We start from the raw sequence: 26061 nt of genomic DNA, 5'->3' as shown, positions 1-26061 counted from the left end.
GGTTTGGAGCATGCAGGCGCTGAGCGCAAGGCACCTCGCGGACTTTCCCCACCCACGTACACGGTGAAGGAAAAGAGCATCTCAGCACGGAGCAGCTCTGGGGAGCCCCGACGGGTGACACAAGGCACACAGAGCAGTTTTCCACAGCCCACAGAGGCTTTCTAATAACCAAGAGGCTGCGGGGCGACCCACAAGCAGCATCCGTGCTAACAGGCCCACATCAGCAGAGCAGGAGCATTTAGCACGTCAGCATCTTGTTACAGGAAATAGCAAGTTTTATACTAGAGGATTGAGAAAAGACATTTATTGACAAAACTAAGTGCTTGTTCAGCAAACAAGCAGGCCTGACAATAGCACCATCTTTCAGCTCTCCACTTGGGTTTCCACTGGGCATCACTCGGGCTGCAGGTCAAGCACGGTGGATGAGGATGTTCCTCGCTGCGCAGGACCCGGTCCCATAGAGCTCCCCAAGAACCAACTGATCCACGGTCAGAGGGCACGAGGTGGGGGAGGGCTGCAAGCCCACCAAGAAGCAATGCTACCAGCTGGGGACCAGGAACTGAGCCCAGGGCCAGCACCGACAGACTTGCACAACCTGCGGACGAGCTGTCAAGTTTTATTCTGCTCCAGAACGTTTACATTCAAACATCAGCTTCATTCGAGTCATGGCTTAGAGCATCAAAACGAAAGGAAGATAAGGAAGCGACCGATACCGACTTCCACAGCTCCCCACCCGCTAGAAGGGCTAGAATAACCAAAAAGATTAAAATAAACAAAAACCATCAACTGTTGCCAGCAAGCCATGGGCACAATGGGAGTCCACCAGGCCACTTTCCTTGCTACGCTCCCTGGCAATGTTGCTCAAGTACATCAGAGAAAGGCTCACTTGGAGTCAAGGCAGGAGAAGGCTTCACCACAAAAATGCTACTTCACATGAGGAATGAAGTACAGTGCACCCATAAGCAGTTCTACCACATTCCAAATTTCCTCTTTTTGTATCATTAGCTCTGTAAAAATGTACATATTCTACAGATTTATAGATATTTACAGGTTCTCTACAGCCTCCCCACCCCATGTGGGGTTTTACATACTTACAAATGCACGCCCTATTTTTAAACTGTCTGTGTGTGGTGAGTCGCATCCGCGCGGCCGAGATCAGCCAGACAGGCCAATGCAGCCGCGCCGCAGCTGGCTGTGGTTACCGCCCGAGCCCCGCCTCACCCCCCACTCCTCTGCCTGCTCAGTGACCTGGCTGAAGCCCCGCTGGGAGGGAAGGGGCCATGCGGGGCTCCAGCGCCCCACGTTCCGGCAGCAGGTTGCACGTCTTGGCTGCTGGCGTGGCTCTACTGCTTCTGGAAGGCAGACGCGTGCAGAGCCGGCAGTGGCCGAAGGCCCACTTGCCAGCACACCTGGGGGCAGGCGCAGGCTCGCACAATGCCCAGCATTCAATGCTTCTGCTCCAACAGAAAAGCCGCAAGTTTAGGCAGGACACCAGCAGCAGAAGATGCTATTTCCAGAAACCCACAACCACAACCCTGAAACATCTGCTCCACGCACAGCTGCTGTGCCAAGCCCAGGAGGCTCCAGTCCAGACAAGAGCTGCTGGTGCTCACTGCCTTGCTGCTAAGCAGATCAGTTCCCTCTGGGATAAAACTGAAGCAGTCCATTTCAGCTTTCTGTCATCATCCTCTTGAAGGAAGCAGAATATAAATTCTTCCACTTTCTGTTCCCAAAGCCATAAATCCTCATCGGTACCCACAATCTGACCGGATCGCGCCTTCCTTCTTAGGAAAGGATTGCTCAGGGGGTGCCTAGATAGTCTCCTTGGGTCACTCACGTCGAGCTTCTTAAGTACTCACAGGAGGAAGCGACCAGCTCGCCAGCCCCAAACAGAGCCGGTCCACCCAGAGTTTTGTCCCTCTGCAGCACGCCCTGGCTCACCGGATCATGTAGGCCAAGCTTGCTCCCAGTCCAGCCACGCCTGCAAACGCCATCAGTATGTTTCTGATGCTGCCTTCTAGGTCCTCGACTCGAAAGAAGTCAACAAAGCCCTCCTAGGAGAAAGAAGGGAAAGTCATTTCCCCACCAGACACCCTTCTTTGGCAGGAAGGGATGGAAAGCCTTTTTCCCCCACAGAGCGGGCTGGGGTACGGCCTGCCCAGCACATCCACCGAGTGTGCTCCCCCAGACTCACTACACCCACAGCCCGCCCCGCAGAGGTGGCCATCAGGAGACAGCACCAAAGCAGCTGCGGACCAGCTTCAAGCAAGCTCAGCGCCCCGGGGATTGACTTGGCTTTGGGAATGCTGCCCTCTCCCTTCGGGGCAGGGGCACATTTTTAGGTCAAGACTGCTTATTGTAAGGAGCTCCTGAAATGCCAGAACTCTGGCTAGATGTTTCAGACTCTGGTTTTAACTGGAACAGTGAGTCATCTCTGTGCTTTGCTGACACACGTGGTTGTCAAGTGAGCAGGTCACAGGAATAGGAGAGTACTGGATTGTTCTGAAAAGCTCGCAGTGCTTGGGACAGGCAGCGACTCACCCAGCCTCCCTGGCTCAGCAGCCACTCGCGCTTAGATGAGACGAGCGCATCCGTGATGATCCCTGCCAGCGAGCTGATGCATTTCTCCTGGTTTATGCTCTTCAGGTGTTTTGCAACAAAGGCACCAAACGAGATGAGCGTCACCACTCGACCCCAGTTTGTTACTCCATCACTGAACACGTGGGCAGCCACTTCACACACCGACTGCAGATCTTCCTCTTTCTGGATTTCCAGCTTCCGAAGCATTCCTGCAAAAGATGTGGGTTTAGAGGCAGGCACACACACGACACTGAATACCCCGCAAGGCCACCGGTGAGAAGATGCAGCCCCCACACTCTAGGTCGAAAAGCTGCCGAGTGTCAGTGGTGGAGAGCAAGTACCTGCCTGCTTCTGCAGAGGGCTCTGCTGCTCACCCTCGCCCGGGCCAGACAAAAACCAGGCCATAACCCACTTCTAGTTCCTTCCTCCCCACCTCAGGCACAGCTGCCATCTCTGTGCACATCACACTCCCCTGTCTCACAAGGGCTTTAAAGCCCCACCATGTCAGAACCACAGCACAGAAGTCTATTTGCAGCCTGCCGTGAGCCCTGCCCCTTGAGCCGAAACGAAGGACAGTCACCTACGGCCAGGCAGATGCCTCGCCGTTTTATTAATGTGGGTTTAGTGACTGGAAGAACAGAATTCCCCAGTTTGGCCTGCAGTGCCCCCTCATGAAAAAGCAAACAAGACAAGCCTTTACGAAACTGAAAGGCATTGCTTGTTGTTGCTCAAACTAACAGGAAGCCTTCCTGAAGCCAGTTCCTTTTCTGCACACACGAAGGTAACCGTCCCTACGGAAACCTCAGACACCAATGCCAGCAAACATTGATCTGAACATTCCTCCCAAGCGTGGCTCGTTCAACGAGCACATCCGTGAATTTGGCCAGGGTACCTGAACCCACAGCCTTTCACATCAGCCCAGCTAAGGACACAAGGAAGAAACCGAAGCCCTTTGCATTTAAAAAAAAAAAAAAAAAAAAAAACAGAACATCCTCCTGCAAGAAGGAAGGCATTTCACCACACACCATCTCAGGAAGAAATGCAGACACTACCCTCCTGTGCCAGGCACCATACTGATCTGGAATCAGATGCGGTGCAATGTGTCGAAAGCAGTCCCAGCATGAGCCCCGAGGCCAGGAGCTCGGCCCCACCACCCCAACAGCTCAGCCTGGCCCCCAAACAGCCCATTTCTGAGTTACATGAAACCAGGTCAAAATGGTCGGTTCTCACTTCCAGTCCATTCCCAGGACACTGCAGTGAGGACACTTGCTCATCCAAGCCCAGGCACTGGGGTTCAAGTTTCTATGGCTATTCTAGGACTCATCGGAAGTGGGCAAAATACATTAAAATAGCTATAACCCAAGCACATTGCCTGGGAAAATTTCTCCCCCAGAAACCCCATTCCACCCAAGCCAGGGGTGTGAGGAGTTTAACTAATCTTTGGACGCTTGGGATTATTTGCATATAGTCATGCTGAGCAAAGCAGGATGGAAGGAGGAACTGGGGCTAATCTGTAACTAGATTATCTCCTCTGCACACGTTACCAGCGGTTTTTCCACCTCCCAACTGACCAAAGTTCAGTTTCATTTTTAATCACTTCTCAGCTGTTTTAACTCCCTCGAAACCAGGGCCACATCCCATCCGGTAAATGACCCACCCGAGAGCCCAGGCGTCCTCCCCGCACCCGGTGCTGGGAGGGGCGGCACAGAGGCCTTGCTCCAGCCCCCAGGGCCAGACCTCTCCCAGCCCCTGCCATGCAGCCCACCCACCTCGAGGGCCCCCCCCACACGGGGCAGGACCTCCCGGGGACCCACATCCCTCTACCCCTCCCTTCAAGGGGCAAGCCCCCAACCCCCGCCAGGACCCCACGACTGGGAAGGGACGGAACCGGGCCTATAACTCGCCCCCAAAGGAGGGGAGGGGGGCCCCGGGCCCCCCCGTAGCCTCACGCCCCCCCTGCCTAGGCGGGCCCACGGCAGGGCCCGCGGCGCTCCCCGGGGAGAAGCCGGCCGCCACGCACCCTGGAAGGCGAGCTCGTGTTTCTGCATGACGCCGTCGCCGACCCTCCGCAGCGTCTCCAGCGCCTTCTCCATCACGGCATCACCCGATCCACCGGGCCGGCCGGGCCCGCCCAGCAGTCCCGGGAAGAGTTTCTTCGCGGCAGGCTCGGCCTCTCCCGCCGCCTCTCGCAGGTAGCGACTGATGAGCTCCAGCGAGTCCTGCCGCAGCCCGTCGGGCAGCTCCGGCGGCCCGGGCGGCGTGCCGGGCAGCGAGTCCCCCGCCGGGCCGCGCTCGGCCTCGGGCTCGCAGCCGTCCAGCTCCTCCTCGGGGCGCCACAGCGCGCCCGGCCGCGCCGCGGGGGGCAACGCCGCGCAGGGGGTCGCGCCGCAGCCAATCAGAGCGCGGGGGGCCCCGGCCGGGCCAATCAGGGCGCGGGGGGCCCCGGGGCGACCGGCGGCGGCCCAGGGCTCCGCGGAGCCAATCAGGGCCCGGGGTACCTCAGCGGCGGCGGCGGCGGGGGCCGCGGCGGGCGGCGGCGGGGTCGGGCCCCCCCCCGGCGAGGGGGGCGCCAGGGCCGCGCCGCCGCCGCAGTAGAGGTTGAAGCCGATGACGGCGTTCCGCTTCACGGCAAACATGGCGCCTAACCTCCACCGGCGGCGAGCTGCGCGGGCGTGAGCGTCGCGGCAAGTTATATGGCAGCGGGGGCGCGGGGCGGGGCGGGGGCGGGGCGAGGCGCGCCGGTTCCGTTTCCGGCCCCCGCTTCCGGCCCCGCTTCCGGCCCCGCTTCCGGCCCGGCCCCGCCGCGGGACCGGCGCCGTGGGGGCGGGGGCCGCGTCTCGCCTGGCCGCGGCTTTTTGGGGTGAAAAAGGGCGAAACGGTCGCCGCCCCCTCCGCCGGGCCTTGCTGCGGCCCCACGGCACCGACGCCCTTCCAGCCGCCCCAGGCCCCGCACCGGCTACTCCCCCCCGGTGCTGCCGGGCCCTGCTGTGGGCCCCCCGCCCTCCTTGGGCCCGTGCAACAGCCCCTCAGCAGTGCAGGTACCTCCGTGCTGGTGCCCCCCCCCAGCACCCCCAGGCCCTGCCAGGCCCCCCCAGCACCACGGGGTGCTGCAGTGCCCCAAGTGCCCCTGGCAAAGCTGGGCCCCACCGCGGCCCCCCCAGCACGTAATCCTGGCAGCCTGCCCCATTGCCTGAGGGGCTGCGTGTCCCCCCCGTGCCTCAGGCCCTGTTTTCTTTCTGTTTTTTGCAATACAAAGCATCTTCTAGGCAGGCCATGAGCACACGCCAGTGAGACCAAAGCCCCGTACACACGTGGGGAGCCAGGATGCCCTTGCTGCGTATGCTGGAAGGGCTGCTTGGAAGCGAGGAGTGTGATGTGCCCTCCCGAGAGCCCCCCCGGAGCCCTGCGTCCAGCCCTGGAGTCCTCAGCACAGGAAGGACATGGAGCTGTTGGAGCAGGGCCAGAGGAGACCACAAAAATGTTCACAGGATGGAACAGCTCTGCTGTGGGGACAGGCTGAGAGCTGGGGGTGTTCAGCCTGGAGAAGAGAAGGCTGCGGGGAGACCTCATTGCGGCCTTTCAATACCTAAAGGGGGCTTGTAAGAAAGACGGGGAGAGACTCTTTAGCAGGGCCTGTAGCGACAGGACAAGGGGTGATGGTTTTAAACTGAAAGAGGGGAGATTCAGACTAGATATAAGGAAGAATTTTTTTGTGCTGAGGCTGGTGAGACACCGGCCCAGGTTGCCCAGAGCAGGGTGGATGCCCCATCCCTGGAGACGTTCAAGGCCAGGCTGGACAAGGCTCTGAGCAGCCCGATCTGGGTGAAGAGGGCCCTGCTGATGGCAGGGGGCTGGACTGCATGGCCTTTAAAGGTCCCTTCCACCCCAAACCGTTCTGTGATTCTATGTCGCTTCCCATTGCTCGGCATTTTACCTGGATCTGTCTGGTTAAAGCCCTCTCTGACTTTGGCTCGCTTCGCTGGATGTTCTTAGCCCCATTTCTTGCAGTCATCAGTTGCCTCACATCTCTCCTGTTACTCACAACCTTGCATCTGCCGGCTACGTGAGGGCTGTGGCGTCACAAGGCAGGGCAGTGCCCCGTGCCCTCGGGCTGCAGGCAGGATGCGGCCAGGGGTGAGTTGTGAAAGGGCTGGTGGGTGCCCCGGGAGGCCAGACCTGCTCCACCGTCGCCCATCGCCTGGGACACCCCAGGGGAACTTTGGCCACTCTCGGCATCGTTGGGGCACCGGCTCTCAATTCTGGTCTTCCCTGGCCACAGGCCCCTCCTGCACCCCCTGGGACTGAGCCGATGCCCTCAAAATCTGCCCCGGTTTGGGCAAAACTCGGCTGGGGAAGAAGCCAGGGGGATCTGTGCCAATGCAGGTGGATCAGACGCTCCCCAGAGAGGCGAACGCCGCGGCTTTGCTCACGGCGGTGAGGAAGGAAAGGTCTCCCAAGCGCCCCTTTGCCAGGACCCTGTGCCAGGACCGTGTCCCAGGGACCGTGCTCTGCTCCATCCCCGCCTCCCGGAGAGGCCGGGATGGAGGGAGAGGCGTGGGGGCAAAGGCGGCTGCTGTCCTGCAGAGCTCGCCTGAGCAGGGTTTCTGCCTGCAGAGCTCAACCCACTCCAGCCTCGGGGCCTTTTTGTACCTAACCAGACCCAGGACACGGGAAACTGGGGGGTGGGAGCCCCGGTTACCCCCTCTGAAGGCAGGGAAGGGTTTCTCTGCAGGCCCCGTGGCAGACAGGTGGCCAGGCTGGCAACCCCAGGGACGCGTGCTGGGATTTCTCCACACCACCGCTCTGTCCAAAGGCCACCCAAAAACCCCGCTGCAGCCGAGCCCTTGGCCCCACCTCGGAAAGTGACATCAGCCCCAAGTCACCCAGCCGAGGTGCCGCAGCGTCACCAAACCAAGGTGTGATGACAGCATGACGCTGGGCCAGGGCCGCAGCGCGGGGGCGGTTCTGGGTTCCCCTCCTGGCGCAGGCAGGCAGGCTCACGGCTGAACCCCGAACAGCCCCGCCAAAGGGACCCGGGAAACTCCCGCCCACCCCGGCAGCAGGGCCTGGGGGGCAGGCGATCCTCGGGATTTGGGAGGGTGGGAGGAACCCCAGATGTGGGAATAAAATGCCAGATGTGGGGAGAGAACGCCAGCACGGCTCCTCAAATGCGTCTTTCCATTCCAGGGAGGCAGCAAGGACACGGGGAGCTGCCACCGTGAAGAAGCCCCTCTCTGGTCAGCATTTTTGGGGACAGAAAGTGCAGCAAAGCCAAGCCTCTGTCACCATCCTGAGCATCACCCTGCACCAGCAGGAACAGCAAAGGAAGAAGCTGTGGTGAGCACGAGGCACAGCCCTCTTCTGAGCACCCAAAGTCCTCTTGCCCCAGATCTTGCAAAAACCAGGGGTGCACACCCACCCCGGGTGCCCCTCCACCCCCTCGCCAGCTCCCTTCCCCCCTGCCACCCCCACAAACCAGGGCAAGAGCGCAACTGGGTCGCACCGGGGTCCAGCAAGACGAAACCCAGCCCCCTCAAAATCCTTCCCGTGGCCCCAAGGAATGCGTCTCTGTCAGGAAGTGAATTCTTGGCAGCAGGAGCAATAACAGAGGCGAGCTCGGCTCACTGTGGCAGCTTGGGGCAGCGCCCAACACATATTTCCCCGCAGTTCCAAGCTTTAAAGCACAAACAAACACCGGCACATACTTGGCACTGGGCTGGAACATTGCGTCCCGGTGCAAACACCCAGCCCCAGCCCCCGCTGTGGGGTGGGCTTGAAGGGCTGCGAAATGGCCAACTGGGGGTGGAAGACGCAGCGCAGAGGCTTCAGACGGCCCCAGGGAGCGTCAGTGGGTGCGTTTGGACAGCGGCCCACCCCAGTGACGCCATCAGCTGGGCTGTTAAACTCTAGAAATGAAAGGTGTGACGTCAAGGCTGAAAACCTCGGAGGTGAAGCCTCGGGGAAGGTTGCCAGTGGGGACAGAGGGAGGCAGGGTGGGGTGGGAGGGTGTCACAGTGGGGCAGCCCTGCCCCCTGGGGAGGGCACAGGAGCCCCCGCCCCACGGCACAGAGTGGGAACAAGGATTTGTTTTGAAGGCAGGAGGATAAAAACCACCTCCCCCTGTGCCCCCCCCCCCCCCCCCCGTCTCTCAGCTGTGAGCCAAGGTGGCTGCTGGCCCCGCTTGGCCCATGGCCCCTGTGGCTGCACAACGGGATGGACCCCACACCACCCCCCAGCCCACGCACATCCAATGCACCCCATTGCTGGGCGATGGCACCCAGACACCCCACACCCACCTTCTTGCCCCCCGCACACCCCAGAGCCTTACGTATCGCTGGGGGACAGCCCCACGGAGAACCCACAGCCCAGCACAGGCACCCACGGTCCCATAGCTGGGGTTCAGCCCCACGCACACCCCACAGGCCCCACCACCAGGGGACAGCCCCACGAACACCCCCCAGCCCTGGGGTTGGCCCCTGCACAGCCCATAGCCCCGTCGCTGGGGACGGCCCCACGCAAACCCAACCACCCCACTGCTGGAGGTCAGCGCTCCCTACGCCCCACAGCTGGGGATGAACCCCACGTGCACCCCGTGGCTCCGCTGCTGGGGGACAGCCCCACACACGCTCCACAGCCCTCGCACAGCCCCCAGAGAAGGGTACCACACTGCTCACGTATCTGGGGTGGCGGAGGTGTTGCACAGCGTTCGCTGAACCAAGCCCTGAAGGGGGAGGAGGAAGAAAGGGCAGGGACTTTGAGCACTTTGCTGAGGGTCTCCCCACATGCCCTCTCCCACCTGGTGCCCATCCCTGGGGTGCAGGAGCATGGCCTTCCCCGCCTCAACAAAACCCTGCATGGGGTCGGCGAGCCCAAGCCCTCCCTCCGCGCCCCATCCCACCCCACGGCTGCACTTCGATGGCCTTGCTCGAGCCACACAAGTCCCTCAGACATCCCAACAGCTGGTGCTAAATGTGTCTTTCCTCCTGCTGGCTCACTCCAGCAGCCCTGGGGGCATCAAGCCTCCCACTGCTACCAGCCTCATCCTTGTGGTAATATTTTATGAAGAGCAGAGGATGAGAATGCAAACGCCTCCGAGATCCAGGGCGGTTCCCACTGCACCCCTGCCCCTAAGGGAAGTGCGGCATCATCACCCCCTCGCAGCCTCCCCGGCGGAATGGAAATAACCAGGCTCCACAGCTACTGCCCTTGTATGGAATTGCTTTTGCTGGTTCTCATCCTGTGTTGTCACAATTGCTTCCCCCTCCTGCGCAAGCACGCCTGGCATTTCCGGAAAACCGGGGAAAGCTGTGGTTTGAGAGCCGTCCCCTCCCCCTGGCCCCCCCTCAGCACAGGGCAGTCCCCAAGCTGCAACGCCCCTTTGCAGTCTGCACTGTATTTCCTCTTTTTTTTTTTTTTAAAAAAAAAAAAAGCAACCATAGCATTCTAGAAGAGAGGAGAGATGAACATGTAAAAAATTATATATTTTTTATATATATGATTCATATCTATTTACAACCTGGCTGGGACAGCAGAACATCCAAGGAGGTTGCACAGCCACTGCCAGCACCGCCCTGGCCAGGTCACGCAGGGGCTGGAAAGGCGACGGAGAGCGAAGCACGGACCTGTGGTTACAAGTGGGCAGCTCCCAATCCCGCTACGCTCCCTGCCCGCTCCGCAGAGAGAAAACCGTCCTCCGTGGCCATGGGGGCAGCAACGGAGCCCCTTGCTCAGAGCACCCTGACAAGCGGAGCGGCAGCTGGCTAACTCCAAACCACCTGAAGGCAGACACAAGCATCCAAGCACACCCTTGGCAAACACTCTCCTGGGAAGCAACACCGCATTCCTCGCTCCAGCCAGCAGCAGGAAAAGCGCGATAAGTGAAACAGGTTCTCGGGAACGCCCGGGTCAGCCAGCCAAGAACACACGTAAGGAAAGCTGTGCCCTGCCTTGGTTTCTCCTGACCTGATGGGAATCCGTTAAAAAAAAAACCAAAAGTCCACTCGACTTTTGCCCAGATGCCTTCAAAACCAGGCCTAAACCGGGCAGCTTTAGCACTGCCCTGGCGCAGGCATGCCGAGACCTTCCGCCGCGCAGGACAGGAGGCTGCTTCATCTCCACTGCACGAGGAGCGGTCAGGATACGCACCAAGCGCGCACATCGTTCTGCGGGCTGCAGCCATCCCACCAACCTTTTGTTTTGTTTTTTGTTTTTTTGTTTTTTGTTTTGTTTTTCTCAGGCCTGGAACAAAGAAAAGGCAAAACGAAAAAAAAAGGGAGAAAAAAAGAAAGAAATTCGAGCTCAGGGTGCCTGACACTGTCAACACAGGTTTGCTTCTACGCTCCTCTCTTCCCAGTCTCCATGCTCTCCGTCTCCAGTGTTTTCCTCCCTTCCGGGGTGGTTATTCCCAGTCCTGCCTCTCCCTCCAGAGATCTGGTTATTCCCAGTCCTGCCTCTCCCTCCAGAGATCAGCTCCAGCAGCTCACATCTGTGGCCCCGGCTGCTGCTGGCCCCGCTTTGCAAGCGCCAACGGCTGCGCATCAGGCAGGGGCCGCACGCGACCGCACAGGGCTCTGCCTCGCCACGCTCTCCCGCGTCCCAGGTGCCCTGCTGCTGGTGGCATTCCAGCTCCCTACCCGGCAGCCGGGAGAGGAGGCGTCTCTCAGCCCTGCCAAGGCAGACAGCCTCACTCGCCAGAACCCACCGGGGAGAGAGAAACTGTCCCCAGACCCTCCGGGGCAGCCGCGAGCCTCACACCAAGCCCCTCCGTCACAGCCACGCTCGGATGCAGCTGTGGCGGGGCTCTACCCCCGGAACAGCAAGCGCCTCATCGCAGCTCCAAGCCGCGGGGACTGTTTCAAGCACTGCCCGGCCCCCCTCCCGCAGCCGTCGGACACGTCGTCCCCTCCTGTGGCCTCAGCTGCTTTGTGCACGCAGGGGACAGATCCCAGGCAGCCCAGCCCAGCAACACGGTCTTGTAATTTTTTGCATATCAGCTAATTTCTTCACTTTGAAGCTCTAATGCACACACCTAACTAAACTTCCAGATCACGTATCACACCTTTTGCCCAGCCGGTTCTTCCTCTGCGGACACCTGACACCTGAAAAGCATTCACACACCACAGCTCCGAGCTCTCCCCTCCTACCCGGTGCCAAGCAAACAGCAAGCAACTCCTCTGAGCGCTTTCCTGCTTCTCGCAGGGCCGCTCGGCTCTCCCAGCAAGGAGGCAGCGCTTCAGTGGCTCGGCGAGCACAGATGGTTTCAAACACCATGAAAATTAAGGCAGCAAACAGACTTGCTAAAAGGAACGGCCCAATCAAAATTGCCTGTGCACTCCAGGCTACCGACACCTCTCGCTCGCCTTCTCGGTTCTGGTGTGTGTTCGCTGTAAATACACAAATAACTACGTGGATTCTGGTGCTCCCGTCCCTATGGTACAGTGAAGTTCAATCCATTTAGCCAAAAGGAAAAAAAAGAAAACAGGAAAAAACCCAGGCTGTGTGTGCAGGCTACCCTGCCAGCTTGCTGGTTACAAGTGAGGATTTTCTCTGCGGGAGGTCCTGCGGCGTGGGGATGTGGTCTCCTGTCACCAGGTTCTTGTCTGGCCCCGCGCTTGGCAACTGCTTGTTCTTCATCTTTGCCTTGGCCATGTTGTAGTCACCAGAATCGAAGTATTTTTGCTGGAAGAGGGAGAGGAGTTTGGGTTACTTTGAGCTGCAGGTGGGGACACGGCAGATACAGACACCTGGCCACAAATACGATCCTTTAAGGAGCCGCTGGAGTTGCTCAAAACCAGGTCACCAAAACATCACACAAGGGGAAAATCCAAGCAAGGGAGCCTGGCCTGATGCAGAAGGCCTTCACCACCCATCCACAAGCCCCAGCGGGACTCTGAGCTGCCCCAGCTGGAAGCAGCTTTGCCCCGCAGCAGCTGCCTGCCTCGAGATGCCAGGGTGCGTTTTCTCCCTCTGAGGCACCTCTGGGTGTTTGCAGCCTGTGAACTTGGCACGGCACTTGCTGGGTAAAGACCAGCTTTGTCCTGCTCTGCCCTCGCACCACACTCGGCGCAACAGGGATTCAATCCCGGTCCAGAGACCCCCAGAGCGCGAAACGCAGGCACAGCCACGTCAGCAGATGCCTCCAGGCAGAGGCTCAGCCGCAATGGCAAAGCCAGGGAACTTTTGCCGATACGGTTTATTCTGGTTTGGTGAACGAATGAGGCAGTGTGACAGAGGCAGGAATTTCTCCCCAGGGAGCACAGCCTGGCCGGTGCCAAGGCCTTCGCCGGACTGTCCAGGCTCCCAACAGCCAAAATGACGCAGAGAAATGCCTGCAAAGACGTGGCCGGAGGACACCTCCCTGCTGCACAGCACCACCGACCCGGGGTTCAAAGGGCACATCGCTCCCTTATCACATACACCACCACGGGACTCTGCGTTCCTTCAAGGCGCTGCTTCACCCCCCACAGCGGCGTAGGAGAGGCTGAACACCAAAGCAGAGCTTACGCTGGTGCTGCAGCCAGGGCTTTGCTGGGCTCTGAAGAGCCCAGTTCTGCCCCGATGCACCAGCAGGCCCCAACGAGCCCAGTCCCGACCAAAATCCCTTCCCCGGTCCAGCACCAAGCCATTAAACCATTAAACTCCTTTCCGTGCTTGCTTTAGGAGCTGGTAGCTAAAACACCACTCCCAGCGATCACGTCAACAGCGAGGGCGAGCACGCAGAGCGGCTGCTCAGGCAGAGGGGAGAGCTGTCAACGCAAGGCGGAAGGGAAGCGGCAGGACAGAGCCAAACCCTGCGCAGCGCGACATGGAGACACCGTGCGTTCAGAGCGGGGGAAGGCACGCGGCCACGGGCTGCCAGCAGCTCAGGAGGAATTTATGTTTTCTGCGCCAGCCTCCGCAAGGAGGAGAGCCAGCAGTGGCAACCCAAGCAGGCTACAGATGGCTCGCGGAGAAGGATTTAATTACATTTCCAGGGAGCAGAGTCAGAGGGTTGGCTTTTTACACTGGTGCCAGCAGTGAAGGTGCAGCCAGCTGACTCGTGGGCATTCTCGGTGTCCTTTGCACCAGCCCAGAACCCAGGCAAAGTGCAGACCAGAGGGAAAAACCCAGGCCCGCAGCATCCCAGTGCCCCACTGAACCCCAGGCAGCGCAGCAGCAGGCGGGGGGGAATTATGCACTTGTTTTGCCTCTAGACCCCAGGTTTCAGGCCAGGGTGTGGAGGACAGGGTGGGATCCACTGCTGGGGGAGATATGCAGAGCAAAACCACCTGAGAGGCGGCAGCTTTTGGGTTCTGAGCAGCACAAGCCCTTTTTGCTTGACCACAGCAGCCCTCACTGCTTCAGGCTTGTGCCCGCTGGGTGCCACATCCAGCGCAGGCACTGAAAGGAGCCTGGCCCAGGGTTCAACAGACTTTTTGACCTGGGGAATTTTGGTGTGATTCCTCCGGCCTGGTTGGAGCTTGGCTGCCTGTGCCGTTGAGGGAGGAGAGGACACGGACAAGCCATGGCCGAGAAATAAATACCCCTTTCTGCAGTCTCTTCATGAGGAAGTCGGAGCCTCCGGGCTTGTGGCCCAGACTGGGGTATTTGGCCTTCAGTTTTGCCTCTTCTGCTCTCTCAGGGGTGACTGCTTCCTTCTCCTGTGTGTCCTGAAAAACAAAGAGGGGGTGGAAAGCCCTTCAGCCCCACGGGAAGAACACAGACCTGCGATGCCATAACGCAATATTCAGCAGCGCCTCCCAACCCCAGTGCCTGGCTTGCCGAGCAAGGTGTGGTCCCCTGAAAGCCCAGATGCACTCGGATCATATTATAAACACCTTCCCGGCCAGAAACCACCTCTACCTCCAGTCCCTGTGGAAACCGGCTGAGCCCCTCTCCCTGCCTCCTTCCCAGACGGGCGTCCTTGCAGGGACTTGCGCTGACATTTGGCTTTGCAAACCGGGCTTAAAATGTCACCGCAAATCGCTGCTGGACAAGCACCTTCCCCTGACCAGCAACAGGTCAGCCCAGCATCGGCAAACACCAGTCCAGAGCTGCCCAGTGTGATGGGCTGCGGCAGCGCACTGCACTGCGGGGAGGGTTCAGCCTTGCTGCTCCCCATTGCAGCACAGACGAGATGGAAGAAGCCCTTCTGCTCCAAAACCAATTTATTGGGAATGACAACAGGCGCAGGCAGCAAAGCAGCGGTTTAGCACCTGTTTCACAGCCACAAGACTTTCAGGATGCTCTGGGGAGCCACCCAGCCCACTCGAAGCCTGGGACCCCTGGGGCGAATGGCAGCAGGAGGTGCCAGGCCCTGGTTGTCGCCTGGCCCCTCTGCAGGGGCTTGGAGACACCTCCCAGCCCAGCTGTTGAAGAAGCATCAGCTGAGCAATGACGCCCGAAGGGGGGTTCCCAGCGCAGGGCTCGGGATCTGCTCCCCAGCCACCAGCCTCTCTCTTCGGGAGGCGCGTTCCCGCCTCCAGGGAAGCAGCGCAGGCCTGGGGACAGGAGCTTCGGCCTGGGGTGGGAAGGCGTCAGGGTCCCAGCAGGGCCTGGAGAGCCTCACCCACAGCAAGGACGAGTTCTGGCTGGTCACTGGTCTGGCTCCAATGGGAACACCTCACCGCTGGCCACCTCCGCCACCGGCCACCTGGGGCCGAGCCACCGCACAAGCACGAGTCACTGTTTCACAGGATGTTGGCCAGGGGTGTTTGTCATTGCTGTTCCCTTTCCAGCAGGGACAATGCCGGCAGACTTGGCAGCGGCAGCCCTGCTCCTGCCTCTTGGTTGTAGTGAGGTGGGGGTCGGTCTCTTCTCCCCAGGAACAAGCGCTGGGACGAGAGGGAACGGCCTCAAGCTGCGCCAGGGCAGGGTTGGGTTGGGTATTAGGGAAAATTCCTTCCCGGAAAGGGCTGTCAGGCCCTGGCCCAGGCTGCCCAGGGCAGGGGCTGAGTCCCCATCCCTGGAGGGATTTAAAAGCTGAGGAGATGTGGTGCCTGGGGACATGGTTCAGTGGTGGCCTTGGCAGTGCTGGGTTACCGGTTGGACTCGATGATCTTGAGGGTCTTTTCCCACCTTAACGATTCTATGATTCTGTGCCAGCCTGGCTGCACCGATGGATGCCATGTGCATCTTCTCTCCAGCGCCAAGGCCCTGAACCGCTCCCAGCCCACCAGAGATGGCAGGCTCCATGCAATAAGCGTGGCAGAACGCTGCCACCACGAGCCTCTGCCCCACCTGTGAAACAGGGAAGCCCTCGGCATCGGACAGGGCCAGCAAGCTGGCAGGACGCAGCTGGCAATCGCGCAAGGGGGAGGCGGGTGGGATGGGAGTCCCGGGCTCCCCAGGGACGAGGCACTGAAGCTTGGCCTGGTGGCGTTAAGGGGATGTGCTCCTACATGTTCCACTGCCAGGACTTCCCTTCCCAGGTGGCCAAGAGCGGAGCTGGAGCCTGCGAGCCCCCAGGCTGGAAAGCATTGCTGGCACGGCAAGAGGTTTCCAACTCGCTCTTCCACTGGCGCTGACCCGGGGGAGCAGCGCTTCCAGCGCGGCTGTGGCCCTGGGGGCCAGCTCCCCGCAGAGGCTGCGAGAGCCCACGCGCAAAGGCTGCCGTGAAACGGCTCCTCGGCTGCGTCTCGCAAAGACAAAGCAAACCTGAGTTAATGACAGCTCCCAACAGTCGCAACTGGGACAACTGGAGCTGGGAGCAGCGGCGTGACGCACAGGCTCGGCGCATCCCACTCGGAGCCCCAACCGCGCAGGCTCCTCCTCACGCCCCCGTCCACGGGGGTCCCCAGGGGATCGAAGGCGGGGGAAGGTGCCGAGAGTCTCGTCACGATCTTCAGCTCCTGCCTGCTGCAGGGCTTCGCCCACGCACGGCCCGAAGGAGCCCGGCTCTTCTTACCCGTCTCCATGGTGGCTCCAGGAACAAGCGCCGCAGCCAGCGCACGCCACTCGGCCCTGCCAGGCGCCGGGGTCAGACGGGCCGAGGGGGGTTTTGGCAGCAGGAGCCGAAGCTCTGCCCCCCACGGCCCCTCCAGCACCTCAGCCCGCTCCCCTCGCTCCCCGCCCGGCTGCCAGCGCCGCCGGCTCCCGCCAGCCCGTCTCTCCTGCGCCCACCTTCCGCGGCCCCCGGCAGAGCCAGGGCCGCCCCCGGCCTCCCTCACAGCTGCCCCCGGGCAGCGCCTCGCCCAGCTCCGTCTCTCGCTGCCCCCTTCCTACGCCCACCCCAGGGCGGAATGAGCACCAGAGCCAGGCCGCGCTGGCGGCAGGGGGGCGGCTGCGCCCCGGAGCGGGCCCGGAGCCCCGGGAGGGCTCAGGGTCGCCCCCGGGGGCGCGACAGCCGCTTGAGCCGCCCGGAGCCGCTGCCCAGCCGCGCTCCGGCGCCTGCCCGGCCCCCGGTGCCTGCGGGCAGCTCTGCCCCAGCGCGGCAGCCACCGAGCCCCCGCGGCGGCCCAAGGGGAGAAGCCGGGGCGGGGGGCGAAGCCAACGCCGGTTTTCGCGGGGCCTCACCCGGCTGCGACGGGGCGGCCGGGCCCCCCCAGCCGGGCCCCCTCCCACCCCCAGTATCCCACAAGCCCCCACGCATCCCCCCCCCCCGCCGCCATCGAGACCCAGCGTTCCCGCCTGCCCCGCCGGAAGACCAACCCCCACCAGCCCCACAGCCAATGAGAAACCAGCATTCATCAGAAGAACAAAGGACGCAACCAATGCGCGCACAGGGCTGTGAAGAGCGACGTGCGGTCGAGCCAACGGGAGCCGGCCCGGCCCGCGGTTCCCCACCTGTTTCTCCTGCCCAGTCTCCTCCGCGCGGGCACCGGTACCGAGCGGGGCTGCCATGGCGGGGGGGTCGGGGGGCTCCGCGCTCCCTCCGCGCCCCGCGCTCCCTCCGCTGCGCCCGGCCCCGCGCTCTGCTGCAAAATGGCCGCCGCCGCCCCCTAACGCCTCAGCAGCCCGACGGACAGGCGCGCTGCCCAATGGGCATAGGGAGGCGGCCGCGGTGACATCATAGCTGACCAATCAGCGCCCGCGGGGGGGCGGGGCAAGGCCACCCGGCTGGAGCGGCCACTGGCCGGTGGGAAGCGAGGCAGCACAAGGGGGCGGGGCCTTCCCCGAGCAGGAGGCGGGGCCCCGCCTGCCCCCGCCCCTCCTCCGGTCCCGTCCCGGGCAGCGGGGCCGCCCTGGGGCCGGGGGCTGGCGCGGCTCCTGCCGCTCCCCGGCCGCCTCCGGCAGCAGGGACCCGGCGGGACCGGACGCGCCGCCCGCTGCAGGCCCTGCACGGTGAATGCCGGGCCCCGGGAGCTCCCCGCGCTGCAGCGCCGGGGGAGCGAGGAGGGACCGCACCCCCCCCCCCGGGATTTCGGGGACCCCTGGCAGCACCCGCACGCAAAGGGGACGGCAGAGCCCGCGGGAACCCGAGGCCCAGGGGAGGCAAACGGATCCCGGGGCCTTGCCCCCTGGCCGGTGCCACCGGTAGCCCCAGGTGCCCCCCGGGCCCGGGCCAGGCCGGACGGGGACAGGAGACGGCGCCCGGCGCCGCCGCCCGCGGACACGGCCCTGGGTGCGGGCGGGGAGCGGCGGCTGAGGCCCGGCACCTTCGTGACACCGCCGGGGCCCGGGGCCGCCCGCCGCAGCCAGAGCCCTGCCGGTGCCCCCGCCCGCGCAGACCCCGCGTTGGGAAGGGCAGCTGCACCCCCCACAGCCACGGCGGACGGATTTAAATACGCAGGACTCCCTCGGGCTGCAGAGACGTACATTTACAGGAACTACAGGAGATCAAAGGGGTGGAGGACGGGGGGGATAAAAATAAAAATCACAGTTTAACTTTTCCTCTTGCTAGAAAGAGCGGGCGTGCGGCGGGGGCACGGCCCGGGGCAGGGCTCCGCGGCCTTTGCAGAGCTGCTCCTCGACGGCAACGCGTGCCCAGGGCTTTGGGCTGCCCCGGGCCAGCCGGCACAGACGGGTGCCAGCGGGCGCAGACGGGTGCCAGCCACCGGACGCCCCTGAACCGGCCCCTGCCCGTACCCCACCCTAGGAGGAGGTCGGTGTGCCCCGAACGGGAACCCGCGCTGCCCAGGCAGCTCAAAGGCAAGACCCAGGCGCGGAAGAGGGAGCCGCGGAGGCGGCCGGACGAGCCGGCGCACCGGGAGCGCAGGCTGCTCCGCGGCCCCGTTTCTGCTGGGGTTTGGCCGATCCGAGCAGCTCGGTTCCTGCACGCAGAGGCAGGGCTGGGCTCTGCCACCCCCCAGCTCTGCACCGGCCCAAAAAGGAAGCCCACGGGCAAGGAGCACGGGAAGGGGAGCAAAGAGCCATTGCCACTTCTCCCCGGAGGCGCCGGCCCGTGGAGGAGCCTGTGACCTGCCCAGGCAGGTGGGCTCTCGCCCTCCCACCCCTGCCCGGTCTCCCCGAGCTGAGCTGCAGGAGCTCGGTGCCCAAACACACCCGGCCTCGCGCTGAGGGGGTGAGGCTCCCCCACCTGGTTTGGGGGGGCTCGGGGACTTTTTAGGACTTATTGAAGGCTGCCAGGACGGCCCAGATCATCTCTGTGCCCCTGGCTTTGGCTGCTTCCACCTCGGGGTCCATATCGAGGAGGTCCTTGGTCCTGTTCATTGCTACATTGTACTTGTCGTCTGCCAGGCTGGCGAAAATGTTCTCCAGCACATCTGAGGAGTGGGCCAGCACCAGGAGAGCCAGAGTCCTGCGGTCCATGCGGTGGGGGTCATTCACCCACCGCTCCAGCATGCTCTCCTGCAGCTTCTTCACCAAGCGCTGCTTCTCGGTGGCGTTGCTGACGGGGTGGGTGGTCATGTCGAAGAGCAGGAAGTTCTGCTTCTCCGTGGTGAGGATGCCCTTCTCCACCAGTGCCTTGGCGATGCGCTCACGCACGTTCCTCAGCTGGTACTGCAGCTTGAAGGGGTTCCAGGTCTCCCCTGCAGGAGAGGAGAGCCCCTTCAACGCCGGGGCAGCGAGGGCTTTGCCACCCAACCCCAGCGCCCAGGCTGCTTCCAGCTCAGGACCACCCGTGCTCGCACAGACACCAGTCCCCGCCGCAGGAACCCTCTTCCTCCCCTTGGCCTGACTCTGACCCGCTTCTCCCATCAGTCCAAGCTGGCAAAGCTCCCAGCGGCCACAAGGTGCAGCAGCCTGGGGCAGATCCCTTTGGAAAGCCCCTTCTTCCCAGAACCCTGAACTCTAGACTCGGTGAAGACTCATCATGAAAAAAGAGGCACCGGGAGCAAGATCCAAGTCTTCCACCCAACTCGCAACAAAAAAGACCCAGAAAACCGTTCCCTGCCCCCACATTCAGCCTTCCCCTGTTCCGCTGTCAGTATTCTGCACGTCTCCAGTGAAGCGAGGGGATGGCCAAGCCGCGGAGAGGGGACAGGCAGCAGGGACGGGCCCCGAGGGAGCTGGGGAGCTGGCCTCTCTAACTGGCCCTACCAGTGAGCAGTTCTATCCAGGTCTGCACTGTTTCCGCAGACTCCGTGGCCTTGATGTGTCGCAGGGTCTCATCCAGCAAGACGTCACCAGTGGGTGCGTCTGACTTCAAGAGCACCTGGAAGGACAAAGGGGAAACATGGCGTAAGGCCGGACGCAGACTTTCCTGAAGGATTGGCAGCAGCCCTGGCAGGCAGCGCCGCTTCGGCAAAGCTCGCTGCCAGCGGGCTCAGCTGGGGTGGACGGAGCCCCGAAGCCTGTCGGGCCCCCAGCCCAGCTCCTGTGGCTCCTTCACCTTCCTCTCCAGCAGCCTCTTCTTCCTGATGGAGAGCGGCTCCAGGCGGATCCGGCCGCGCAGAGCCAGCTCGATGAGGATGCCGCCCCGCAGGCCTGAAGAGATGCAGTCGTTCCAGAAGGAGGTGTAGCCCTGGGACAGAGAGGATGGATGGAAAGGGGAGAAGAGAAATGGGAAGGGGAGCTCCGCTGAGCCCCCCACCCCTCCCAGCCTGCTCGGCCCTTGCCCAGGCAACTCTCCCAACTCCCATTAACAGCTCTGCCTCCCTGCGCTGCCTCCCAGGCCAAAGGGAGAAGGGGCTTTCCCCTCCAGGTGAAAAGTGCCCAGCAGCCCCAACGAACCCCCTCCCTGCCCCTAACCTCCCTGTAAACACCGAGCAATTCAGGCCGTGCCCTTCCTGCTGCACCCACAACCAGCTGGCACACCCCGGCGCTGGCCAGGCAGCTGCACCCAACCCCGGATCGTAAAAAATCCGAGCAAGAACGAGAAAAGCGGGGCCCTTTCCCCTGGCAAGCCCCTGCCCACAGGAGGACATTGCTGCTGCCATGGGGCTGCAACCAGCGATGTGGGCTTTGCTCTGCCCTGCCTCAGCGCTGGCTGCAGATGTGTCCGGGGGAAACGGGAGGCGAAATCTGCTCTGGAAGAAAGCCCCCACCAGCTCGAGGTATGCCCTGGGAGTAATTAGCTGTATGAAGAAATCGCTCCTCAGGCCCACGAGGAAGAGCTTCCCCACGACCCACAGCACCGTCCCCTGGGACGCAGGCTGCAGCAAGCCCCAGCTCCCACCACAGGGCACAAGAGCTTCCCCGGCCCCTCGCCCACCCGCGCCATCACCCCCCCTCGCTCAAACCCACCCACAGGCTTCTGCGAGAGAAGAGAAGATTTCCAGCCAGGGATGAAGGACGGGAAAACACATCCCACCTCTCCCCCCAGAGCAGGCACCTCGGGGCCGGGGTGCAGCAGTTCAGGTCCCAGCAATGGGGCAGCACTGGGGCTGCTGCTGACTGGATCTGCTCGGCCTCAGCACGTTCCTCACCTGGCCCCAAGCCCTGTTCTCTGAGCCCGCCACGGGACAGGGTGCTCACCCCGAGAAGCGCAAGCTCCAAAATCATTAAGGCATTTGGCAAAGCAGCAAGAAGGTGCGGAGGTCTGGAAAATATGGCCCACGAGGAACCAGCAATTGAGTCGGGGGTTTCGGGCCAGGGAAGAGAAGACGGAGGAAGAATAGGATAAGGGGGGTCAGCCACATAAAAGGCAGCAGCAAAAAGAAAGGGAATGGCCAGTTCCCACTTCCACTGTGCACGGGACAGAGTCCTGGGCTAAAATTGTAGCCAGAGAGATTGGAGCTGGCACCGGGAAGAAATAACCGGCCAGACAAGAAAGGCCAGGAACAGTTCGCCCCCAGAGGGAGGGGGCAGGGAAGGGAAGGCTCTGTCCCTTAAGGTTTAAGAACATTCAGCTGATGCTTCTCGGGAGAGAGCTGACCCTGGTTTGAAGCAACGGGACAGCCGAGGCAACCTCTCCGTTCCCTTCTTCCACTCGTCTTTTATCTGCCGAGTAGAACAAAGCCCTGTTGTTCCGGCCCGATGAGCGCTGCGTCGTGGCACGGACGCGGGGCGGGAGCCCTTGGATTTCAGGGCAAGCGGAGAGCAGGCAGGGCTGCAGGGAGAGGCCCATCCAGGCAGGCAGCGGGGCTGGGAACGGGGCAGGCACTGGCGCTTGCGATGGGCCCAAGGGAAGGGTGAGCCAAGCGGGATGCAAAGTCACAACGCACTTATTTTTATTTGCAGGGGGATGCCGATACAGCAGAAACGCTACGGCGCGCTCGTGACTCCCTTTTCGTTGCTCTTTTTCTCTGGAGGGAATGGGGGGGAGGAGAGAAGGGGGAGGTCTAAAAGCTACCAGGAGACTGCAGACAAAGCAGCCTAACAAGCCGCTTTCCTAAGGAAAAAAGGCTGAGAACATGCAGCCCCCCGACACGGAAGTTTTTACAGTCCACATGGGTAAATTCTTGTCCCCAGTCTGTCTGTTTATACAGTGCATCTGGACACCGGGTTGCTCAGCTTGCGTAGCACAGAGAACCATAAAAGAAATTAAAATCTTTATTTGCTTTCTTCATTTCCTTGTGAGGAAAGACAAAGCAACCTGTCATTCCTGCCCTGCTGATTTACGGCCCTGGGAGATGCCCCGTTTTTTGCACGTGCCCTTTAGGAACAACTTCTCCAGAAAAGGGTGTGGAGGTGACCAAAACTTTCAGTTCACTGGGCTGGAAGGCACGTTACCCCTAGAAAATGTTAAGGGGTCTGAAATCAAACAAGTCGAAAGCTCCTGGGTTACTTTCAGCTTCTGAAATCAGACTGGTAACAAATGCCAGGCCGGTGTGCAGCCAGTTTCTCCTAGATGGACAGACTCGTATTTAAAATAATAAAATTACACTGTGAGCTCATTGGATTTGGCTAAAATTGTCTTATTTTTTTTCCAATCATCAAACCATGAGTGAACAACAGAGCTGGGAAAACCCACTGCCTGGGAGCCCAGCTCACAGCCAAGCTGCTGCTGCCCCTGGTCTTCCTTCTGAGCCGCGGAATGCGGAAGGGCAGGATGGGGGAGAAAAAAAAAAAAATAAAAGCGTGACAAGTTTTTTTCGTATCTATTGTGCTCTCCTAACTTCCTGGTGGCTGAAGGGCCATTCCCAGGAAAACATTAACCAAGCCAAGAATGCTAAACGTAGCCCAGGAAGAAAGCAGACCATGCCACGCTCCTAGGCTGCTCTCAAATATTTGCTCCAAAATTATTTGCATGATGTGTTCTTTATAGCCCTGCTCTCCGGTTACTTCGTACTGGGCTCAGCACATCCTAGATCTTATCTGGGTTCGTTAAACAGGACGGCTACGAGCCGAGCCGCTGTCGCTCACACGACCTGCAGCTCTCCCCTGCCGGATCTGCGAGCGTGGTCCACATCAGAAGCCATGGCCTGAGTACCAGCTCCGACTAACTCAGCAGTAGCAGGGCCTTACGGAAAACAAAGTTCAGGCACCTCACAGGGGCTTAATTTCAACCCAGAGAAACAGATGAAGAGAAAGTGGCCCATCTACCACAGCTTTGACAACCACAGGGTCTCCTTTCCTCAGGGTGGGAGACAGGCTGATAGGAAGAGTCCTCCTGGAGCTGAAAAACCTGTGTTTAAGGCTCTCCTCTGCCATTACCATCCCAAGAAGCACCTTGGGCAACTGGTTAGCTTCCCCTGGTCTCGATTTCCCCATCTGCTTGACAGGAATAGCAGCATCAGATTCCCCCAAAGAGATCAAGATGACGCACACACTAAAGACGACAAGGCATACCAACACAGCAGATAAGAGCCAAGCAGCTCAGAGAATTCGACGCAAGATGTCTTCTCCTTTCCCCACAGCTCGTTCTAGGCAGAGTTGAGAAACGAGTCCCTACCGGCTGATAAGCACAAAACAATTCAGTTTGACCAGGGTCCCTTTCCAGCAGGGAACAACCCACTGAAAATAACTGGCTGTGAAGTTCGTCCACTGCTGCCACGGAGAGCCAGTAACCAGGCACACCTGGGCAAGACGAGCGCCCAGCAGAGAGACCCCCATCCAGCCCCACTCGCCCTGAGCTGCAGGATGCCATTCCTGCCCAGCTAAGGCCTAAAAACAGAGACGTGGCCCCTACCTCCTTTGCCATTGCTGTGCTCAGACCCATCCTGCACCTGCTTTCAACTCTCGGTCCAGCTGCCTTCTCTCGCCTCGCTCTCTTCTCTCAAAACCTGCCCCTGCCGTTTCTCACATCAATTTTTAACGAAGTGGAACCAGTGCTCAGAGTGTCTCTGCGTTTCAGCTGATGGTTTCATATAGCAAAGTGCACTAGGGCTAGGGAAGAGGACATTTACCATCTCATGCACCAGGTGAGGCTCCTTTTACCCCACCTCTTTGACCCTGGCAAAGAACAAACCCACCTTTGCTCTGCAAACGGCAGGAGCACAAGACCATAAGGCACCACTCACCTCCAGCCGCTTCTGACAGTCCCTGCGGCAGAGCTGGTGGGACAGCACTTGCAAGCAACCTCCACAGCTCAGTTTAAGCTACAGATGAAGGTGGTTTGAGCCAACCAGGCTGGCTTTGTTGAAGAGGACTCAGAGGAACTTGTACGATTCCTTCTGCTGCTCACTGAGAACCTCGCCTCCAGGGACCCAGAGGCAGCGCTGCCACCGCTGCGCACGCGGCCACGGGAGACGCCTGCCTTACCTCCTTGTCCTTCAGCCCCAGGAGCAGCACCTCCTCCATGAGCGTGAGGCGGATATCTTTGGAGTCGTCGGAATCATCCTCATTCAGGTCTTTGTCCGCAGCTGCATCTTCCTCGCTGTCGGGTTTCTTGTCCAAGTTCCTTCCCGCCTCAGCACGCCGTCCTCGGTGCGTTAGCGTCGTCATCTCCCCCTCCGGCTGGGCACACGGAGAACCAAGGTCTGCCCTGTTTCTAAACACAACAGACTGCAACAGTGCTAAGCCCCAAGACCCAAAGCCCAGGCTCCAGGGAGGCACAGACAAGGACAAGGGACCTTTCCACCTGGGAATTTTCAGCTCACCCTTCCCAGGATGGCTGTACAAAAGCCACGGACAGGGAGTGGCCGGCCGTCACCTAATGACGTGCTTGTCCAGGGAGAGGATGGGAGATCCGAGCCACAGCCGAGTTCTTCCACCCTGGGGGCCTCCCGGCCCCACACAGAGCCCAGGCCCTGCACCCAGGCGGGCGGTGGGACGCCCGGCAGCGTCCCAGGGCAATGCGGGACGAGCACCTTCATCTGCACGGGTCTCCCTCTCACCTCGCCCGGTGCAGCCCTGTCCCTTGCCAGGGCCCCACCCGCTCACCAGGGACCCCAGGGCCCCACCCGCTTACCAGGGACCTCAGGGACCCCAGACCCACTCGGCCGGGACCTCAGAGACCCCCGACCCGCTCGCCAGGGACCCCAAGGCCCCACCCGCTCGCCAGGGACCTCAGGGACCCCAGACCTGCTCGCCCGGGACCCCAGGGCCCCACCCGCTCGCCCAGGGCCCACCCGCCCGCCAGGGACCCCCACCTTTCCAGGGGGCACCGAGCCGCGCCTTCAGCTTCGCCCTCCCAGGCCGCCACCCCCAAGCCTCCCGCCCAGACCCCAGCCCACAACTTTTCCCCCGCGAAACGCGCAAAAACAGCAAGCGAGGGGGAGCGCGGCCCCCCCCAGCCCCGCACGCAGCTTCGGGGCCGAGGAGCAAAACACGGGACGGCGCTGCCCCGGCCTTACCCCTGCCCGCCGGGACCCCCCCGCTCCGCTCCCTGCGACCGAACTTCGGGGCCGGGGAGGGACAAAGCTTCCTGCGGGGGCGGGGGCGGCCCGGCGGCTCCCGGGGCTCCGGTAGCTCAGCCCCGCGCCGGCAAATGGGAGCCCGCGCCGCCGGGAGCCGCCAATGGGAGCGGGCGGGGCCGGGCCGGCGGGGGCGGGATTTCCCCTCCGCCGCCTCCGCCTCCCGCGCAACCGGTAGCGGGAGGCGGCCCGGGGAGCGGCGGGGCCCCCCCGGCATCGCCCCGCAGGCAGGGCACAGGAACAGGCGGCGGCGGCGGCGGCACGCTGGCGGTGCTTAACGGGGAACGGCAGGGAGGCAGGCTGCATTTCAACGCCAAAAACGGCTCCGCCGCCCCCCCCCCCCCGTGACGGCGGCAGCAGCCCTTCGCCGCACCGGGTCATTCACAGCACCAGAAAAAAAGGAACAACATTTAGTTCGAAA

The 26061-nt window shown here is 61.6% G+C and overlaps 4 protein-coding genes across 10 annotated transcripts; 1 reads left to right on the top strand and 3 right to left on the bottom strand.

Annotated features, from left to right (window-relative positions):
* Nucleotides 1-289: 289 nt before the first annotated feature.
* On the bottom strand, nucleotides 290-5472 carry MCL1 (MCL1 apoptosis regulator, BCL2 family member). Its single transcript, XM_009473928.2, has 3 exons — nucleotides 4601-5472; nucleotides 2542-2789; nucleotides 290-2054 (listed from the first exon to the last, which is right to left on the bottom strand). The coding sequence occupies exons 1-3, from the start codon at nucleotides 5214-5216 to the stop codon at nucleotides 1938-1940; spliced, it is 981 nt and encodes a 326-aa protein (XP_009472203.2). The 5' UTR covers nucleotides 5217-5472; the 3' UTR covers nucleotides 290-1937.
* Nucleotides 5473-10040: 4568 nt separating this feature from the next.
* ENSA (endosulfine alpha) lies at nucleotides 10041-17506 on the bottom strand. Its single transcript, XM_087772654.1, has 3 exons — nucleotides 17344-17506; nucleotides 14103-14228; nucleotides 10041-12258 (listed from the first exon to the last, which is right to left on the bottom strand). The coding sequence occupies exons 1-3, from the start codon at nucleotides 17398-17400 to the stop codon at nucleotides 12088-12090; spliced, it is 354 nt and encodes a 117-aa protein (XP_087628780.1). The 5' UTR covers nucleotides 17401-17506; the 3' UTR covers nucleotides 10041-12087.
* Nucleotides 10596-11558, top strand: LOC148053929 (uncharacterized). Its single transcript, XM_087772653.1, has 2 exons — nucleotides 10596-11013; nucleotides 11050-11558. Exons 1-2 carry the CDS (start codon nucleotides 10596-10598, stop codon nucleotides 11556-11558), a joined length of 927 nt encoding a protein of 308 aa, XP_087628779.1.
* Nucleotides 17507-18930: 1424 nt separating the features above from the next.
* GOLPH3L (golgi phosphoprotein 3 like) lies at nucleotides 18931-26021 on the bottom strand. Of its 7 annotated transcripts, none has more exons than XM_087772648.1 (6): nucleotides 25581-25758; nucleotides 24547-24741; nucleotides 24306-24383; nucleotides 20294-20425; nucleotides 20002-20116; nucleotides 18931-19490 (listed from the first exon to the last, which is right to left on the bottom strand). In XM_087772648.1, the coding sequence occupies exons 2-6, from the start codon at nucleotides 24727-24729 to the stop codon at nucleotides 19063-19065; spliced, it is 936 nt and encodes a 311-aa protein (XP_087628774.1). In that variant the 5' UTR covers nucleotides 24730-24741; nucleotides 25581-25758; the 3' UTR covers nucleotides 18931-19062. The 7 variants fall into 7 exon arrangements, 6 of the variants coding, with proteins under 6 accessions (XP_087628774.1, XP_087628772.1, XP_087628776.1 ...); XM_087772646.1 differs by having other exon boundaries at nucleotides 24547-24789; nucleotides 25581-25757; XM_087772650.1 differs by having other exon boundaries at nucleotides 24547-24775; nucleotides 25581-25719.
* Nucleotides 26022-26061: the final 40 nt, after the last annotated feature.

This window comes from Nipponia nippon, unplaced genomic scaffold (genome assembly GCF_047370975.1).
Source record: "Nipponia nippon isolate SJK-2023a ecotype South Korea unplaced genomic scaffold, ASM4737097v1 scaffold_36, whole genome shotgun sequence".
NCBI lineage: Eukaryota > Metazoa > Chordata > Aves > Pelecaniformes > Threskiornithidae > Nipponia > Nipponia nippon.
The sequence above is the reverse complement of the archived record's forward strand: the minus strand, read 5'-3'. Positions and strand labels throughout refer to the sequence as shown.

Excerpts from the sequence above, each read along its gene's own strand:
- MCL1 (XM_009473928.2), bottom strand. The coding sequence starts at position 5,216 with ATGTTTGCCGTGAAGCGGAACGCCGTCATCGGCTTCAACCTCTACTGC. Across the intron at positions 2,790-4,600 it reads ACACGAGCTCGCCTTCCAGG|GAATGCTTCGGAAGCTGGAA; the intron begins GTGCGTGGCGGC and ends CATCTTTTGCAG. Across the intron at positions 2,055-2,541 it reads TGCTGAGCCAGGGAGGCTGG|GAGGGCTTTGTTGACTTCTT; the intron begins GTGAGTCGCTGC and ends TCTTTCTCCTAG.
- LOC148053929 (XM_087772653.1), top strand. The coding sequence starts at position 10,596 with ATGCCTTCAAAACCAGGCCTAAACCGGGCAGCTTTAGCACTGCCCTGG. Across the intron at positions 11,014-11,049 it reads CCTCTCCCTCCAGAGATCTG|CTCCAGCAGCTCACATCTGT; the intron begins GTTATTCCCAGT and ends TCCAGAGATCAG.
- ENSA (XM_087772654.1), bottom strand. The coding sequence starts at position 17,400 with ATGGCAGCCCCGCTCGGTACCGGTGCCCGCGCGGAGGAGACTGGGCAG. Across the intron at positions 14,229-17,343 it reads AGACTGGGCAGGAGAAACAG|GACACACAGGAGAAGGAAGC; the intron begins GTGGGGAACCGC and ends TTTGTTTTTCAG. Across the intron at positions 12,259-14,102 it reads TGAAGAGACTGCAGAAAGGG|CAAAAATACTTCGATTCTGG; the intron begins GTATTTATTTCT and ends TCCCTCTTCCAG.
- GOLPH3L (XM_087772648.1), bottom strand. The coding sequence starts at position 24,729 with ATGACGACGCTAACGCACCGAGGACGGCGTGCTGAGGCGGGAAGGAAC. Across the intron at positions 24,384-24,546 it reads TGGGGCTGAAGGACAAGGAG|CTTAAACTGAGCTGTGGAGG; the intron begins GTAAGGCAGGCG and ends CTTCATCTGTAG. Across the intron at positions 19,491-20,001 it reads CTGGATAGAACTGCTCACTG|GGGAGACCTGGAACCCCTTC; the intron begins GTAGGGCCAGTT and ends CCTCTCCTGCAG.